Genomic DNA, 16,487 nt, shown 5'->3' with positions numbered 1-16,487 from the left:
ATGACTGCAAGGGCTGGAGCACATGCTTAGCAAGTGAGAGCACTGGGTTTGATTCCTGGCACCACATGGTCCCCTGAGCACTGCTAGGAGTGTGGCCCCAAATTTAAACGTGTATATGCATTTTCTATTTGCATTTTTCTAGGATGCTGGATTAAAGTGTGACACCTCCCCCCAAATCAAGGTCACACTTTAACCCAAAACCCCAGTAACCTTATTTAGAACAAGTTCCTTGCACGAAATTTACTAAAATATCACTGTATCACTGTCATCCCGTTGGTTGTCAAATTACTTGAGTGGGCGCCAGTAATGTCTCTATTCATCCCAGCCCTAAGATTTTAGCAGCCTCTTCTTACTTGTCTTTTCCCAACAATTGGAGGCTCTTTCAGGGTCAAGGGAACAAGACCTTTGTTGTTACTGTATTTGGCATGTCGAATACTCCATGGGGAGCTTGCCAGTCTCTGCCCGTGCGGGCGGGGTTCTCTTGGTAGCTTGCTGGGCTCTCTGAGAGGCATTAAATGGGTAGGAAGTGTCTTATAATGTGTTGCAGTGGCTGCAAAGTGGCCTGGAGGTGACGGTGGTTGGGCAGTGGAGATCAGCTGCAGGGGCTGGGTCCCTTGGGGTGGGGAGGGCTCTCACCTGCCCCACAGCCTGGCGCGGAGTCCGGTGGCACAGTTTTGGGAGCCTCCTTTTATACTCCTGTCTGGGAAGAGCATCCGTAAGTTCTGGAGGGTGGCCGATGAGGAGATTATCTGGTGCCAGCAGGGTGTGGCTTATGGGTATGATCCCTGAGTCACCGGAGACTGGGGGAAGCAAGCAGAGGATCTCTGTTCTGGTCAGTTGAGTCCAGAGTCCAAGGTCACAAAGTTCCGCATTATCTGGGTTCCATGGGACTTCATTCTTGTGTGAGGCTCAGCCTGAGTGTCCGGAAAGCGGCCTGAAGCGTGCTGTGGTTGGGAAGTGGAGGTCGGCTGCCAGGGATGGCAGAGAGAGAGAGAGAGAGAGAGAGAGAGAGAGATATGTCTGTCTGATGTGTTTAAGTCTTGGGCTGGGCAAAGCATGGGGGAGAAAGTGGTGGGCAGAGAGGCTGTGGGAATGGTGAATGGTCCAAGGTCCCAGGTATCACTATGCAGGAATCTACTACCACACCACACAGTGCCATAGAAAAATGAACTGAGGGGCCTGTACAGTGGAAGGGTATTTGCTTTGCACATGGCAAGTCCAGGTTCAATCACCAGCATCCCATATGGTCCCCTTAGGACACCAGGAATAATTCCTGAGTTCAGAGCCAGGAGTAATCCCTGAGCATCGCTGGATGTGGGCCCCTGCCCTACCTACACAAACACACACACACACACACACACACACACACACACTAAAAGTGAACTGAGCAGCAAGTGCCATAGTGCAGCAGGGAGAGGGCTCGCCTTGCCTTCTTGGCCAGTGTGGGTGGGTTGAATCCCTTGCACCCCATATGGTTCCCTGAGCACCGCCAGGGAACCTGAATGTAGAACCAGTAGTATGCCCTGAGCACAGTCAGGAGTGACTTAAAAACCAGATGTGGGGGGGGGGGAAGAATGGAGTCCCAGAGCTCTGCTGAAACAGAGTGGGGGTTACTTAGAGCCAGGCAGAGCCCCTGGGAGGGCCTCGGGGAGCTGTCCCTGGCCATTCTCTGTCCATAGTCGCACCAGCCTGTGGTTCTCCCGGGTGTAATCAGGCCCGAGGCCCTTGTGAACTCCAGGTAACAGCCCCATGTGCCTTCGGCATGCTTTCCACAGGGTGTCTCCCCTCAGCAATGTGGCACTCTCCCTTCCGAGTTCAAAGCAGAGATTTTCTCCTCCCCCACAAGGCTCAGCATCCTGAATCCCAGTCTCCAGCATGGCTCTCCAGGCACGAGCCCTCTCACCCGCACAGTCAATCGATGGGGTCCATTTCCCCTGCAGACATCTCTTGGATCCCCACCCAGCCCTGAGGTCTGCTGATACATTTCTGGCAACTTCCTGTTCCTCTTACCTCCCACAGCCCCCCTCCCTTCTTGCAGCCAATCTCAACAGGTGCCTCCTTTCCTCGAGTCCCCTGGTACCTTCAGTGCTCCTCTGCCTGAGGGGTGAGGCTCAGGTTCTTCATGAGACCCCCCTGTGACAGGGCCCTCCTGCGCGCAGCCTCCTCCGAGTCATCCTCAAACCTTGGCTGCACAGCTTGACCACAAGAAGACTTCTGGGGGGCTGGAGTGATAGCACAGCGGGTAGGGCTTTGCCTTGCACGCAGCCAACATGGCCAACACAGGTTCGATTCCCAGCATCCCATATGGTCCTCCGAGCGCTGCCAGGAGCAATTCCTGAGTGCATGAGCCAGGAGTAACCCCTGAGCGTCACTGGGTGTGACCCAAAAAGCAAAAAGAAAAAAAAAAAAGACTTCTGGGATTCCTCATCGTTTTCACTTTGTTCTGGACCCCTCCTGCCTGTTGCTCTCTGCCTCTCTCATCTTCATCACTCTCTGCATTATCTCCCTTCATCCCTCTCTCACCAGCTTTTCAATTTTCTTTTCTTTTTTTTGGTCACACCCAGAGGTGCTCAGGATCCATCAGGGCTTACTCCTGACTCTGTGCTCAGGGATCACTCCTGGTAGTGCTTGGGAGACCGCATGGGGTGCCAGAGATTGTACCCGGGTCAGCTATGTGCAAGGCAAGCACCCTTCTTGCTGTACTATCTCTTTGGCCATCAACTCTTTATTGAAAAAAAAAAAATAGGGGCCGCACCCAGCAGTGCTGAGGGAACGGGATGGGCCATGCCACTCCATGGGAGGTACATGAGATGCTTTAGAGCCTGGGGCTGGGAGCTCAGACCACCCAGGCAGTGCCCAGAGGGCCTTGGGGTGCGAGGAGCGAGTTACTTGTTTGAGCTACCTTCTGGGCTCCAGTTCTTTCTTTAAGTTCAATTTAGATATTATCTTTGAGGTGCTTCTCTTGGCCCTCCTCCCTCCAGCTCTAAACACGTAGCCAGTTTTTTTTCCTTTTTGGCTTGTGGGCCACGCCCGGCAGTGCAAAATTTTCAAACGAGAATCGGCTCCATACAAGGCATTAAAAATATCTTACCTCCTAACAGGGGCTCAAGGCATGTCTCCTGAATAAATTGAAGGGGAGTAACAAGGAACAAGGAGAGATCTAAACTATGCTAGCGAGGCGGGGAGGACCCGTTTCTAAGCGCTCGCAGGTGCTCTTGTTTGGCTCCCTAGGACCACGCACGACGCGTTTTGAGCGCGCAGAGAGCCCTGGAGCCGCCAGCGTGGAAGCGGCCGGGACCGGCTCTCGAGCGCCGCCTGTCGCGAGCGCGCCGCCGCCCCAGCCCCGTCCAGACGCCCCGCCCCTCCCCGGCGCTAAACCCGCCTCGCGTCTCCCATTGGCCGCCTCCTGTTGTCCCGCCCTTCCCGGGCTCAGCCACTCGGAGCGCGGCGGCGGGTGGGGCTTGCAGGCCGGGGCGGAGCGCGGGCCCGGATTGGCTCTGCGGAAGTGGGGACGTGGCCGCAGTAGGCCGGCTGGTGCGCAGCCCGGGATTGGTGGTGGGCGGGGGGCGAGCCGGAGCTCGCGAGCGGAAGCGGAAGTGGAGGAAAGATGCAGGTGGGGGACCGCTGATGGGGTCCTGGGGAGCTGGCTGGGACCCCCGGAGTGGGTTCGGCCGATCAGTCCGTGGCCCACTTCCCCGGCTTCCTCTCGGGCGTGGCCTTCCGGGCCCGTCCTTCTGGCTCGCGGGAGGGGCGGTGGAGGCGGGATAACCCGCGCGCTCACGGCCCGCTTTGCCAACAGGACCATCAGCACGTGCCCATCGACATCCAGACCAGCAAACTGCTCGGTAGGACTGGGCGCCCCCACGCAGCCGGATGTCGGGGGGTGGCCAGGTCCTTTGCGCCCTGTAGCCCATACCCAGCAGGAGTCCTCATCAGCCCCTGTGTTGGGGCACCAGCTCACTCCCCGCCCTGTTCCACGTGTCGGGGGCCGGGTCTGCATCTTGATGAGGAACCACAGAGTTCGTGTTTGATCACAGTTTTAACCCGTGTTTTCAAAGCGTGTCATTCAGGCACGGAGAGGCAGATCAAAGTCTGTCTGGCTCCGGTGCCCGTGCTCTTTGCGTCATACTGAAAAACCTCACTTCTCCGTATTTTGGGTTTTGGTGTTTGAGATCACACCCCTGCTGTACTCAGGGGACCATATGGTGACGGGGATCTAACCTAGGACTCCTGCATGCAAAGCATGTGCTCCAGCCCAGCCTGCCTCCCTTTTGATGAAGAAAAGCTCTTACTTGAGGAAAAAGGATCTAGATCAGTTGAAACTAAAGACCTGATGGTGACCAGGGTCTGCACCTGCCACCTTCCCCCAGTTTAGAGCCAGAGAAAGATGTTTTGAAGGCAAGTGCTGAGGTCTGAGGGTAGCGAAATGCTCACTGGATTAATAACATTTGGCATCAGTTTTGTGATGACGATGGTGTCTGACTTGCTTCTAGTCCTATGACAGCTACAGGGTTTTTCTTCCTGTAGCTTCTAAGTTTTGACAGCAGCAGTGGGAATGCATAAGTGATCAATAGTGCATGACTGGTCAGTAGTGTGAGGCCTCTGCTCTTGGACCAGTTGGCAGGTCCATGCGCTTCTACTGTGCGGCACACAAACACGACATTGCTTCACATGGTCCCAGCCTGAGCACTTGCACGTGCTTGGTACATGAGTTCAGTGCAGGACATGGAAAGGACTAAGGGGATGACTGTCCCCAGTGGGTCTGCTCCCTGCCCAGAGCTGTTTTAGGGACTTCACATTCCAATACTTAAGCTCATGAGGGTTTAGGAGGAGTCCTTGTCATGTAACAAACACGGTGATCTGTGATTCTGTGATTCCCCCCCCCCCCCCCGCCTTGTTTCTTTCTTCCCTTTTTTTTTTTTTTTTTTTTTTTTTTTTTGCTTCTTAGCTCACAGCTGGCGGTGCACAGGGGTTTCTCCTGTCTCATGCACTCAGGAATTACTCCTGGCAGTGCTCGGGGAACTATATGGGATGCTGGGAATCGAGCCCGGGTTGGCCACTTGCAAGGCAAATCCCTACCTACCCACTGTGCTATCACTTCAGCCCCATCTTCCTTTTTCTTTCTTTTTTTTGGGGGGAGGTTTTTTGGCCACACCCAGCGATGCTCAGGGGTTATTCCTGGCTTAGCACTCACTCCAGGTCGTGCTTGGGAACATATGGGAATGCTGGGATTGAACCTGGGTTGGCTGCGTGCAAGGCAGATGCCCTACCTGCTGTACTATCGCTCTGGCCCCCTATCTTCTTATACTCAGCTTCTTATCATCCCTATTTTAAAAGTGGGGAAAAGATTTGTCTTTGGAAAATTTGCCTCAGCAAGACTTGATCATTAGATCTGAGTACCATTTGTCCGGAAGCCTTAGACTCTTAGATCGCTCCATCCTCAGGAGGTGAATGGGCTCATCCAGCCACTCATGGCTAAACACAAAACCAGCTGTTGCTGCCCAGATGCCATCCCCAGGCATTCCCACGTGAGGGGGTAGTTCTTGGGTAAGAACAGACCTGCTGCCTAGTCCTTGGGGCGCTGCAGGTATTAGGGGCTTTGCAGTGGTTCATTTCATCCGGCACTTGGCATAACCGTCTCGTATTTTCCATTGTCATGGCTAATCCCAGCCCTGAGGAAGTGGAAGTCAAGCGGCATCCTCCATCAGTAGGAAAGATATAATTACCTGTGGAAACAAAAATATTATGGAGAATTTAGAGTGGTCAAAAGTGGAACTTTGATGTCAGGACCAATGTAAAGTTTCTCTTTATCCCTCTGTTGAAACAGTTGTTCTCTGAAAGTCACACTGCCGCCAGGCTTTAGCAGCCCAAGTCTTTTCAGCCCCCTGCTTCCCTTTGGGCTCCTCTTGATCCCCATCTTCCCTCTTCTACCCCTCCCCCATCTTTGCTGATAAGAACCCAGCTTTTAGCCCAAGTTTTAGCGCGTCCACTTGAAGTAGTACCGGGTTTTGGCCATGTGGCTGGAAACTCCCATGTGGGACGGGTTTCTCCCCCAGACTGGCTGGTGGACCGGAGGCATTGCAACCTGAAATGGCAGAGTCTGGTGCGGACCATCCGCGAGAAGATCAACGCCGCCATCCAGGACATGCCAGAGAGCGAGGAGATTGCCCAGCTGCTCTCTGGATCCTGTGAGTGCTTTGGGGCAACCTGACTGGCACCCCCTCTTTCCTGGAGCAGCAGTTAGCAGCAGAGCTGCTTCCTTGATTTTCAGGCTGAGCCGAGAAAGTTCTTTCTCTTCCGCGCCAGTGTGTTTATTGGGCTCCTGCTTTTTCCCAGGGAAAAGGGTTAGCTTGTACGTAACAAAATGATGGCAAGTGGGAAAGGAAGTAAGAGCCAAACCAAGGCTGTGAGAAACAGTTCCTGCTGTTGGGGTCACCAAAGCCCAACCCAGGAGGGGCTCAGCAGCCTTTTGTAGAGCCCTGAGGGAATGGGGAAGGAAGAGGTGGGTGCTTTTGTACCTCCCTCTCTCACCTGGCTTGGTTTCCTGCCTCTCCTATTAAACGGCTCTACTACTGAGCCGCCTCCCCCGTCTTTGGGGGCCTCTCTCTGACATAAGGGTCTTGCCCCTGCATGAAAGTTTTTGAGTTTTGGGTATACATTCATCCGTCCTTGCTTGAGTTCCCGACTCCACGACTTCCATGGAAGGCCCCTTTTGTCTTCACTCCTTGCCCAGAGTAGAGATTAAAGTAATGGAGTATGGATTTGGCAGGAGGGGTAGAGTGTTTTTGAGTTTTTCAATTTTTAAATTTTTTAAAAGTTTTTGGGCTACATCTGGCAGTGCTCAGGGGTTACTCCTGGCTCTGAGCTCTCAGGGTTCACTCCTGGCAAGGATCAGGGTACCATATGGGATGCTGGGATTGAACCTAGGTTGGCCATGTGCAGGGCAAGCGCCCTACCTGCTGTACTGTCTCTCTGGCCCCTCTTGAGTTTTTTGTAGAAATCATCAAAGAATGGTAGAGACACCCCACAAAATATATGTTGTGGGGATGACTTTTGGGAATTGAATGGAGGAGGATGGAGGAGAAGTTTGGGGTACAGAGATCTGGTCCAGAAGAGGAAATTCTGGGAAAGGAGAACACAAAGGATGGGTCAGATGGGACTAGAGGGGTGACACCCAGCAGTGCTCAGGGCTTACTCCTGGCCCTCCATTCAGGAATTACTCCTGGAGGGGCTTGGTACCATATGGGATGCCAGGGATTGAATCTTGGTGCAAGGCAAGTGCCCTGCTTGCTGTAAATTGCCCACAATACTTTGACTCTCTGTGTTTGGGATGTAAATACTGATTGTCCTGCGCGCCCCCCCCCTCCCATCAATGCTGCAGCAGGGCAAGGGGGGTGGGGTGGGACTGGCATGCTCATAGGCCGCCCTCCTCTTTCCTCCCAGACATTCACTACTTCCACTGCCTGCAGATCGTGGACCTGCTCAAAGGCACTGAAGCCTCCACCAAGAACATTTTTGGCCGGTATTCTTCCCAGCGCATGAAGGCGAGTGGGGGGTGATGGCAGCCCGTGCAGCGAGAGGCATCCCACCCGGCCTTGGCTTGCCCTGCGGCTGCCATGGAAACGCCAACCCAGAGCACTTCCTGAACCTGCTCTCTGTCTCCATGGTTTCTGCCAAGCGTAGAGCCTACTCCTGGGTTGGGTTTCGGATCTGCTGCTCTGGGATCAGTCTTTGGCGCCGCACTCCTGAAGTGTGGGTCCAGCCAGAGGAGGACAGAGGCATTTGGGTTTGATGAACAAGCCTCCCCTGTATGGGAATGGAACTGTGAGGTGGTTGCTGAGTGCTCTACTGGCTCACTTCCTGTTTCTGTTCCCACCCAGGATTGGCAGGAGATTGTGACCCTGTATGAGAAGGACAATACCTACTTAGGTAAAGTGGCCCAGCCTGGGGGTCCTGGCTTCCATGGGGAAGCCCCACTACCAGAGATAATGAAATTCGAGGTTGGAGGCGCAGTCTGGATTCCGAGTGGGGAAGAAGTGGTTATCGATGTTTGCCACGTTGGCAGAGAAGTTCCACCGGGTGTCTTGGGAGTGTTGTGGGCTGGTTGTGGGCACTTGCTGGTCCAACCCCTTGGTGGCCTCTACCACTGACACCTTCATAAGATGCAATGAGGGGCTCCCACCCCCATCCATCCTCCTCCCATGGGGGGTGGCGGCGTACCAGATTCCGAGAGAGCTGGTTGTATTGGGTTTGTATTTTCTAATAGCATAAATAACAGTGGCTAAACACCTGATAAACGCAAGGGATTAGGCTTGGTTTCTCTCTCTCTCTCTCTCTCTCTCTCTCTCTCTCTCTCTCTCTCATGAATTCTGTCAGTTAATCCTCATAACTATGCTCACCCATGTTTTACAGATGAGGGTGGATTAGGTTAACAGACTCTTGAGGTCCTACAGCTAGGAAGGGGAAGAGCTGGGAGGCCCACCCCATGTTCCTAGCCGCTGCCTGGGGGAGGCTTCGGGGGTCCGGGGCCGAGCCTGTCTTACGGTGTGGGTGCGTTTCCTGGGCCCTTCGCAGTGGAACTTTCCAGCCTCCTGGTGCGTAATGTCAGCTATGAGATCCCCTCCCTGAAGAAGCAGATCGCCAAGTGCCAGCAGCTGCAGCAAGAATACAGCCGCAAGGAGGAGGAGGGCCAGGCAGGGGCCTCGGAGATGCGGGAGCAGTTCTACCACTCGTGCAAGCAATATGGAATCCTGGTGAGCGCGGCGGGCAAGGCTTCCTGCTTGGCGGGGGCCCGTTGCTCACCTGGGTCCCATTTTATGTCTGTTACTCTCCATGGCCCCCTTCTTCCCCTGCCCCTCCATCCCCACCCGCCCTTTGTCTCAAACCATCTCTTGGGTCCTGTGCAGGGGGACAATGTCCGGAGAGAGTTGCTGTCCCTGGTGAAAGACCTGCCCAGTCAGCTGGCGGAGATCGGGGCCGGGGCACAGGGCCTGGGGGAAGCCATCGACCTCTACCAGGCCTGCGTGGGCTTCGTGTGTGAGAGGTGAAAGGAACCTCAGCTTCTCTCGGGCAGCGGGAGGGCTGAGCTCTTCACCCCGGCTTCTCTCTCTTCTCTCTCGGTATTTTTCTCACATCGCATTGGAGTTTTATTTTACACACTTGAACCCCCAGAGCCCTGGGGCCGGAGCCATAGTACAGCGAGGAGGGCATTTGCCTTGCATTTGCCAGGTTCGATCCCCAGTATTGCATAGGGTCCCCTGAGCACCGCCAGGAGTAATTTCTGAGCGTTGCTGGGTGTGATCCCCCCCCCAAAAAAAAAACACAAAACAGATGGGGCTGGCGCGATAGCACAGTGGGTAGGGCTTTTGCCTTGCATGCGGCTGACCCGGGTTTGATTTCCACCATCCCATATGGTCCCCTGAGCACCACCAGGAATAATTCCTTAGTGCAGAGCTAGGAGTAACCCTGCATTGCCAGGTGTGACCCAAAAAGAAAAAAAAAACAGCCCCTCAGGGCGTGTGGTTCAGCTGAAGCCTTGTGCTAGCCTTATAAGTGGGCAGCCGGAGGGTCATTTGGGTGTTCCCTTCCCACCTCCCCTTCCCACCCCTTTGTCGTGGTGATCCCTGAGGGCTGCGCCCTCTCGGAGGTGTGCTCACTGGGGGCCACGTGCTTTGTGCTGCCTCCAGGATAGTCTGGACACCTGGGGTGCCCCTGAGGGTGGAGCATGCAGCCCTGCGCCTGCAAGGCTGGCACCAGGCCCAACACCCTCAGGGGTTGTGTGCCCCTGCAGCCCTACCGAACAAGTATTGCCAATGCTGCGGTTCGTGCAGACCCGGGGCAACTGCACAGTGTACGAGTGGAGGACGGGCTCAGAACCCACGGTGGTGGAGCGGCCGCACCTCGAGGAGCCTCCGGAGCAGGTGGAAGAAGACGCGGTAAGACAGCACAGTGGGTAGGGCACTTGCCTGACATGCAGCCGACTCAGGTTCAATCCCCGACATCCCGTATCATCCACCTGTGAACCACCAGGAGTAATTCCTGAGCATTGCTTGGTGTAACCCCCCCAAAAGTAAAAAAATTGGAAAAAAAAAAGCCACGTCCTGTTAGGATCCAAGAAAGCTCCAACCCCCACCCCAGGCCCCAACCCCCCAGGATCTACATTGTCGGGGAGAGAAAAGTGCGCTCACTGTGCTGGAAGGACTCGGGAGGGCACTCTTTCATTTCCCTGGCTTTGTTTTGGGGCTCAGTGGTGGTGCTGAGGGCCACTCCTGCTGTGCTGCTGGAGGGGAGAGGGGATGGTCTTCTGGTAGTGACAGAACCCGGGCCGCCCATGCACAGCAGGTGCATCAGCCGTGTCACCAGCCTGTCTTTTTAAGATTATTTTTGGTTTTCTGTTTTGGTGAGCACACCCAGTGGTGCTTGGGGACTACCAAGCCCTCACCCAGCCAGGCAGGGGGTTGAGCCCCAGACCTCCCACATACTACTTGAGTCACGTCTGGCCCTTCTTGACCTTTCAGAGACCAGAGCGTAGGTGAGTGCTGAGGAAGCTTGGCACACGGGCTGCCTTATGGCAGAGAAACCTCGGTGCCGGCAGGTGCCGGGAGATGGCATCACATTGCAGCAGCGTGCATATGGCCCTGTCCCCCACCTGTCTTCCGTCAGCTGACGCTTCTTCTCCTTCTAGATTGACTGGGGCGACTTCGGGGTCCAGGTGGCTTCAGAAGGGGCAGACTTGGGCATATCCGCCCAAGCTGCTGAAATCGACTGGGGCATCTCGCTGGAATCTGACTCAAAGGTTAGGCTGCTCTGGGCCCACTGTTGCTGCATTGGGGAGAGAACAAGCATGTGGGGGCGTTAAGGTCCTGGCTCTCAAGCCAAAGGCTGGGGTTGGGAGGAGCTTTCAAAGTGACATTGTCAGAGTTTTGGTCTTTTTTCTTTCCCTCCCTCCCTCCCTTTCTTCCTTCCTTCTTTCTTTTCTTGCTTTCTTTTTTCTCTTTCTTCCTTCATTCCTTCCTTTCTTTTTCTTTCTTCCTCGTTCTCTCTTTCTTTCTCTTTCTCCCTCCCTCCCTCCTTCCTTCCTTTCTTTCTTTCTTTCTCTTTCATTCTTTCTTCCCCTCATTTTCTTTCCTTTCCTTTCTTTCTTCCTGGCTCTGCACCCAGGGATCACTCCTGGCAGGACTTAGGTGACCATATGATGTGCCAGGGCAAGTGCCCTACAGTACTATCACTCTGGTCCTTTTTCTCCTCATGTTTGGGCAAGGTTGTCAGGTATAAACAGGAAGTACCTGTGCCACAGAGGGCTGAGGGTGGCACAGGCATGAGCTCATGCTGCCATCTTTGCCACTTGTATCAGGGCTGCAAGTCATTGAAGAGGGCAGTGGGTGAACTTGCCGCGGATTATTTCTGCTCCCTTGGCTGGGAACCTTTTTCCCAACTCTGCCGGGGTCTTTGCTCTCCACCCAGGAAGCGGTGAGTGATGAGATCGACTGGGGAGATGCGACCGCCACTGCCTCACAGATCACCGTGCTAGAAGCAGGAACCCAGGGTAGGTGTACGATGACCCTGCCATCTCAGCTCACCGGATGCCCCTTCATAGTCCCAGAACAGCAGACACAAATCTGCTTCTCACAGAAGCCAACTATTTTTTCAAAATCTTGATGTAAAAGTGAAATTCTTAAAATCCAGTCTATTTCTCTAAGAAATGCTTAGCAGTTTGGCCCCCAGCTGTGCCTGAGGACCCTCCTTTCTCCCCGCCTGCAGAGAGGCTGTAGAGGTGCTCAGAGCCACTAGAGGGCAGTGCAGGACGACACTTCACCTCTTGAGGCCACCTCAGGCTCGTCAGGCCCTCCCGGGCAGAGCTTCCCAGACTGGGATTGACAGTCCTGTCTTGTAGGGCTGAGACATGTGGACCAGGATAAACCTCCCCCTTGGCTTGGGACGGAAAGTGGCTGGAGGGCTGAAGCCATAGTACAGCGGGCAGGACATTCGCCTTGTGTGTGGTGACCTGGGATTTTTGTTCACTTGTTTTCGGGCCACATCTGGTGGTGCTGAGGGGTTACTCGTGGCTCTGCACTTAGAAATCACTCCTGGTGGACTTGGTGGGTCAAGGATCGAGCCTAGGTCAGCTGTGAGCAGGCAAGTGCCCTACCTGCTGTATTATTGCTCTGGGCTCATTTTTGTTTTGTTTTGTTTTGTTTGCTGTTTGTTTTGGGGGCCACATTCAGTGATGCTCAGTGGTTACTCCTGGCTGTGCACTCAGGGATCACTCCTGGCGAGCTCCGGGGACCATTTGTGGTACAGGGGATTGAACCCAGGTCAACTGTGTGCAATACAAGCAATGCAAGCGCCCTACCTGCTGTACCATCTCTTCTGCCCCAGACCTGGTTTTAATCCGCAGGATCTCATAGGATCCCTCAAGCACCACCAGGAGTGATTTAATTGAGTGCAAAGCCCCTGAGTATAACCAGATGTTCCTCTAAACTCCCCTGCCCCACCACCAAAAAAGAAAAGAAAAGAAAGTGACTTGAGTGCATCGAATCTGTGTCCTTACTAACACACTAGACTTCCAGGCCCAAGGGTCTTCTCCCATGCTCAAGGGTCTTCTCCCATGCTCAGGGGCTTCTCCCATGCTTCACTTTCTTGCCTCTCTCCTGCCAGCTCCAGAAGGTGTGGCGAGAGGTCCGGATGCTCTGACACTTCTTGAATACCCGGAGACCCGGAATCAGTTCATTGATGAGCTCATGGAGGTACCTCCATCCTTCGGGAGAAGGGCGGGTGGCCTGAGTGGCAAAGGCAGCACCACCCAAATACCTCACCCCACCTTCCTGCTTAGGGACATGCGGTGCCCTTTCCTTGTTCTGGAGCAGGGGCTTACCTGTCAGAACCCCCTTGCCCCATGTCATTCAGCAGGTATTTGTTACACGACTCCTGATTTCCTGGCACTCTCCCATGCTAGAGATTGAGCCAAGAATAAGACACAGACCTTGACCTCAGGAAGCTGATATTCTAATGGGAAAGGCAACCAAGAAACCAGACAAATAGCATATGCAGCTTATTCGGTATTAACCTAAATGCCCAGAGCAGAAGGAAGCTGGGGAGGGAAGGGAGGGTCTTTGGGGCGGCTTCTATGTGCAGAGACTGGCAGGCACAGAGCAAGCCATTTGGCATCAGCCAACAGAGAGCATGTGCCCCGCACATCCTCCTGAGGAGACAGACTGCCTCCAGTGGACAGGGCAGCCTCAGACTCTGGAGAAATGAGGAGGTCCAGCACCAAATAAGTCTGGACATAGTACGGGGGTCCGAGGGGAGAGAGTGGGGGCTGTTGTCAACTCTCGATTTAGAGCAGGGAAAGTGTATTCAGAGGAAAACAGCCCTCCCAGCCCGCTAAAACCCTCGCTTCTTGCTCTCGTGTTGCGAGCAGTCCAAGGACTTCGCTCCCAAGTCTGGTTTCCCATTTGACCCAATCCCTCATCTGTCCTCAGCTGGAGATCTTCCTGTCCCAGAGAGCTGTGGAGATGGGCGAGGAGGCCGACATCCTGTCCGTGAGCCAGTTCCAGCTGGCTCCTGCTGTCCTGCAGGGCCAGACCAAGGTGAAGATGGTTGCCATGGTGTCGGTGCTCCAGGATCTGATTGGCCAACTGACCAACCTCCGGATGCAGCACTTGTTCATGATTCTGGCCTCCCCCAGGTCTGGTTCTCCCCTTGATGGGCTCTTTCAGTTTGAGACCACACCAGTGCTCAGGGGCTTGCTCCCAGTGGTGCTTGATGGGACTGTGCAGCATCAGGGATGGAACCCCGGCCTCGTGCATGCACAGCGTATGCCCTGTCACCCCGGCCCAGAACTCAACCCCGATTCTTCCATTCTCCTTCTCTCTGACCCCTCAGACCTCGTCCCTGCCTCCCCTTGGAGCCCCGCCCCAGGGGGGAACAGTGGGTCCTTTGGGGGGACAAGCTGGAGTAGCGCTTTTTTTTTTCATTTTGGGTCACACCCGGCAATGCACAGGGGTTATTCCTGGTTCTACACTCAGGAATTATTCCTGAGTGCTCAGGGGACCATATGGGATGCTGGGAATTGAATCTGGGTCAGCTTCGTGCAAGGCAAACGCCCTACCTGCTGTGCTATCACTCCAGCACCAAGCTGGGGCAGCTTTGACGGCTACACACAGAGCCTGCATTGCTGGTAGGCTCAGCGAACCCAGGGTGGCTAAAATTTCTCGCCAAGAATGATGGGAGGCCACAGGGATGGAGAGGCCATGTCGGGGCTGGAGTTCCCGAGTGGGCAGAGCTGCACCATGCCGACCAGGTTGCCCCACTCAGGTATGTGGACCGAGTGACAGAACTCCTGCAGCAGAAGCTGAAGCAGTCGCAGCTGCTGGCACTGAAGAAAGAGCTGATGGTGCAGAAGCAGCAGGAAGCCCTGCAGGAACAGGCCGCCCTGGAGCCCAGGCTCGACCTGCTGCTGGAGAAAACCAAGGAGCTGCAGAGGCTGGTGAGCCGGGTGGGGTGCGGGGGGGGGCGCAGGCGATCAGGGAGGGGCCCCGCGTCTCTCCGCTCTACCACCCTGCTCACACGCCTGCCGTCTTTCAGATCGAAGCCGACATTTCCAAGAAGTACAACGGGCGCCCGGTGAACCTGATGGGGACCACCGTGTGACGCCCTTGGCCTCCTTTGCAGCTGCCTGCTTGGCCTCCAGGAAGTGGGTGGACTGGGCCAGTGTGCAGAGTTGGCAGCCGGTGGACAGAGGGCCATATGCGGGAGCCCCAAGACCCTGGGACCTGCCCACTCACTGTAGCCTCTGCGCTTTCTTGTGGGCAAATTTGTCTGAATAAAGGAGGAAGAGACTCAGCTCCCCTGGCCCTGGCTGCTGCTTCTGTGGGCCTGGAGTCGAGGGTCCGGGCAGTGTTTCTGTGGTTCTCCATCCCTTTGGCTCCCCAGGCCTGGCCCAGGACCTGGCCCCCTTGGCATCTGGTGACGGGGAGGCTTCCAGTTTAATTTCGACCAGTGGCTACACTGGGTGGGGGATTGTGGGGGAGGGCAGCTGGATGGCCTGGACCTTTCTCTCCTTGGCCACCCAAGGAAGCCCAGGCCACCCTACTCAGACCATAGGCGCGAGGGGCGCAGTGAAGTGGCGGCCGCATGGTGGGGGGCGCAGAGCCGTGTTCTCCTTTTAATCAGAGCTTACCTCCAGGCCCAGGGAAACGCAACTGCGGGAGGAAGGGGCCGATAAACGAGGTGGAGATGGGAGTCATCACCTCCACTCACGGGCCCATCCACTTCCCACCCGCAGCCGCCCGCGCTCTGATTGGGTGGAGCCCAGCCCTGGATAGCACCCCTCTCCCCAGCCACCTCCCCATCCCCGTTTCCCAGGAAGGGCAGGGGTTGGGGGTGGCCGGCAATTCGATTTTAATTTCATAGCAGAGCAGTTGATTCATGGCTCTTTGTCGCTGGCGTTGACTCCCGTAATGACTTTCCATCAAAATGAAAAGTGGAGTGACACCACTCATTATTCCTGCTGCTTGTTATCTCAGTTCTGGGGAGGGCCGCCCCCTCCCTGCTGCCTTTCAGCCGTCCTGGACAGTGAGTGATGGCCCCTATTAATCACCGACCCCGCGGACTCCGGCGGACACACGCTCTCCAAAGGAGAGGGAGATAAGGCAGCATGAACTGCTCGGAGCCGCTCCTATCAATTAATGTCAGCCCATCGCTTCCCCCCAGTCTCTGCCTGGTCACCTCCTTTTGGGGGGACCAGGGGCTGAAAGTCTAGGGACCAAAGGGAGAGGGCTGATGTGGACGGGTGAGATGGACCATCCTCAGAGAAGCAGGTGTGCCCCGCCCTTGGCTGCGGCCCCTGGACCCTGGCTGCCTCTCGTGGTCCTGTTTTCCTCCTATCCCCCCTTATTCGGTTGCTGGCGAACCCCGTCAGCCCCATCTTGGCTGACCCCTCAGAGTAACTCCCCAAGCTGGTACCACTCTTGCCCACACCCGGGCCCTTCCTCCAATCCCAGCAGCCACACAGACGCTTCCTCCTACCTGCAGAGCTTTAGGGAGAAAGGCTATGGGATCATGTGCCTGTGGCAGGCTGGGGTCAGGGCTCCAGAGCTCTGCTCTTGCAGGGAGCAGCTCACTGTCCACCCCCGGCCTTTCTGGGGCCACAGGGAGCAAGTGTGCTGAGAGGCCTGCGCCTCTGCACGAGGAGTCGACACCTTAGTAGGTGACGTGGTTAAGGGGAGTGTGACAACTCTGCTGCTTACCTGATGGGGTGAAGGCCTCTCCTGACTCCTAGGTGGCTCTACGTGGTTTCTTCTTGGGGTTATTTATTGTTTCCTAGGCTGGGGATAGAACCTAGTACCTCACACATGCAGGGCGAGTGCTTGATGGTGGAGATATTGCCAGCCCTTTGGTATCTCACGTGCCTTTAGCCCGTATCAGTGGTTTGTCCCCCAGAGCCTGTGTCCTGTGTGCCCTCCACCCTGTTCTTTGCTTCCGGG

General features: G+C 55.4%; 1 protein-coding gene across 1 annotated transcript; it reads left to right on the top strand.

Moving 5' to 3' along the window:
* The first annotated feature begins 3,501 nt into the window (after positions 1-3,501).
* On the top strand, positions 3,502-14,805 carry CDK5RAP3 (CDK5 regulatory subunit associated protein 3). The gene is made up of 14 exons (XM_056127216.1): positions 3,502-3,613; positions 3,800-3,845; positions 6,057-6,188; positions 7,444-7,544; positions 7,881-7,929; positions 8,575-8,753; positions 8,907-9,043; positions 9,791-9,935; positions 10,685-10,795; positions 11,464-11,545; positions 12,658-12,746; positions 13,482-13,687; positions 14,317-14,488; positions 14,587-14,805. The coding sequence occupies exons 1-14, from the start codon at positions 3,608-3,610 to the stop codon at positions 14,650-14,652; spliced, it is 1,521 nt and encodes a 506-aa protein (XP_055983191.1). The 5' UTR covers positions 3,502-3,607; the 3' UTR covers positions 14,653-14,805.
* The last annotated feature ends 1,682 nt before the right edge of the window (positions 14,806-16,487 follow it).

This window comes from Sorex fumeus, unplaced genomic scaffold (assembly GCF_029834395.1).
Source record: "Sorex fumeus unplaced genomic scaffold, SorFum_2.1 ptg000063l, whole genome shotgun sequence".
Classification (NCBI taxonomy): Eukaryota; Metazoa; Chordata; class Mammalia; order Eulipotyphla; family Soricidae; genus Sorex; species Sorex fumeus.
The sequence above is the reverse complement of the archived record's forward strand: the minus strand, read 5'-3'. Positions and strand labels throughout refer to the sequence as shown.